The sequence below is a fragment of the Penaeus monodon genome, chromosome 34 (assembly GCF_015228065.2).
Source record: "Penaeus monodon isolate SGIC_2016 chromosome 34, NSTDA_Pmon_1, whole genome shotgun sequence".
Taxonomy (NCBI): domain Eukaryota; kingdom Metazoa; phylum Arthropoda; class Malacostraca; order Decapoda; family Penaeidae; genus Penaeus; species Penaeus monodon.
Window position 1 is genome coordinate 11,179,866 of NC_051419.1, and position 306 is coordinate 11,180,171.

The following is a 306-nucleotide window of genomic DNA, read 5'->3' on the forward strand; positions in this document are numbered from 1 at the left end:
GTAGCTTTTCTTACTAGCTTCGGGTTGTGGGCGGTGAGTGCGCGGGCGTGCGTGTCGTCGCCCACGGCCGAGATGAGCAACGGGCGGCAACCGAGGCGGGCGAGGGCGTCACCGAGGTTCCTGCCGACGCCGCCGTAGCTCTGCCGGATGTTGCCGCGGTGCGTCATGCCGGAGAACTGCCGGAAGAGGAATGGCACGCTTTATCTCCTGCGGATTTCCTCGTGAAGGCCAGATTTTCTCTCTTCTTGGGGAAAAGAAGACAACGAAGAGAAGAAGAACAGGGATGGCAGCACACGGACAACCACG

At 61.1% G+C, this 306-nt stretch overlaps 1 protein-coding gene across 1 annotated transcript in view; it reads right to left on the reverse strand.

The window, feature by feature from the left end:
- The window catches only part of LOC119594815 (pseudouridine kinase-like), a 10,581-nt gene extending 10,399 nt beyond the window's left edge, over nucleotides 1-182 (reverse strand). The window contains exon 1 of the mRNA XM_037943906.1: nucleotides 15-182. Coding sequence (XP_037799834.1) covers nucleotides 15-167 — 153 coding nt within the window. The 5' untranslated portion in view covers nucleotides 168-182. The remainder of the gene's footprint in view (nucleotides 1-14) is intronic.
- Nucleotides 183-306: the final 124 nt, after the last annotated feature.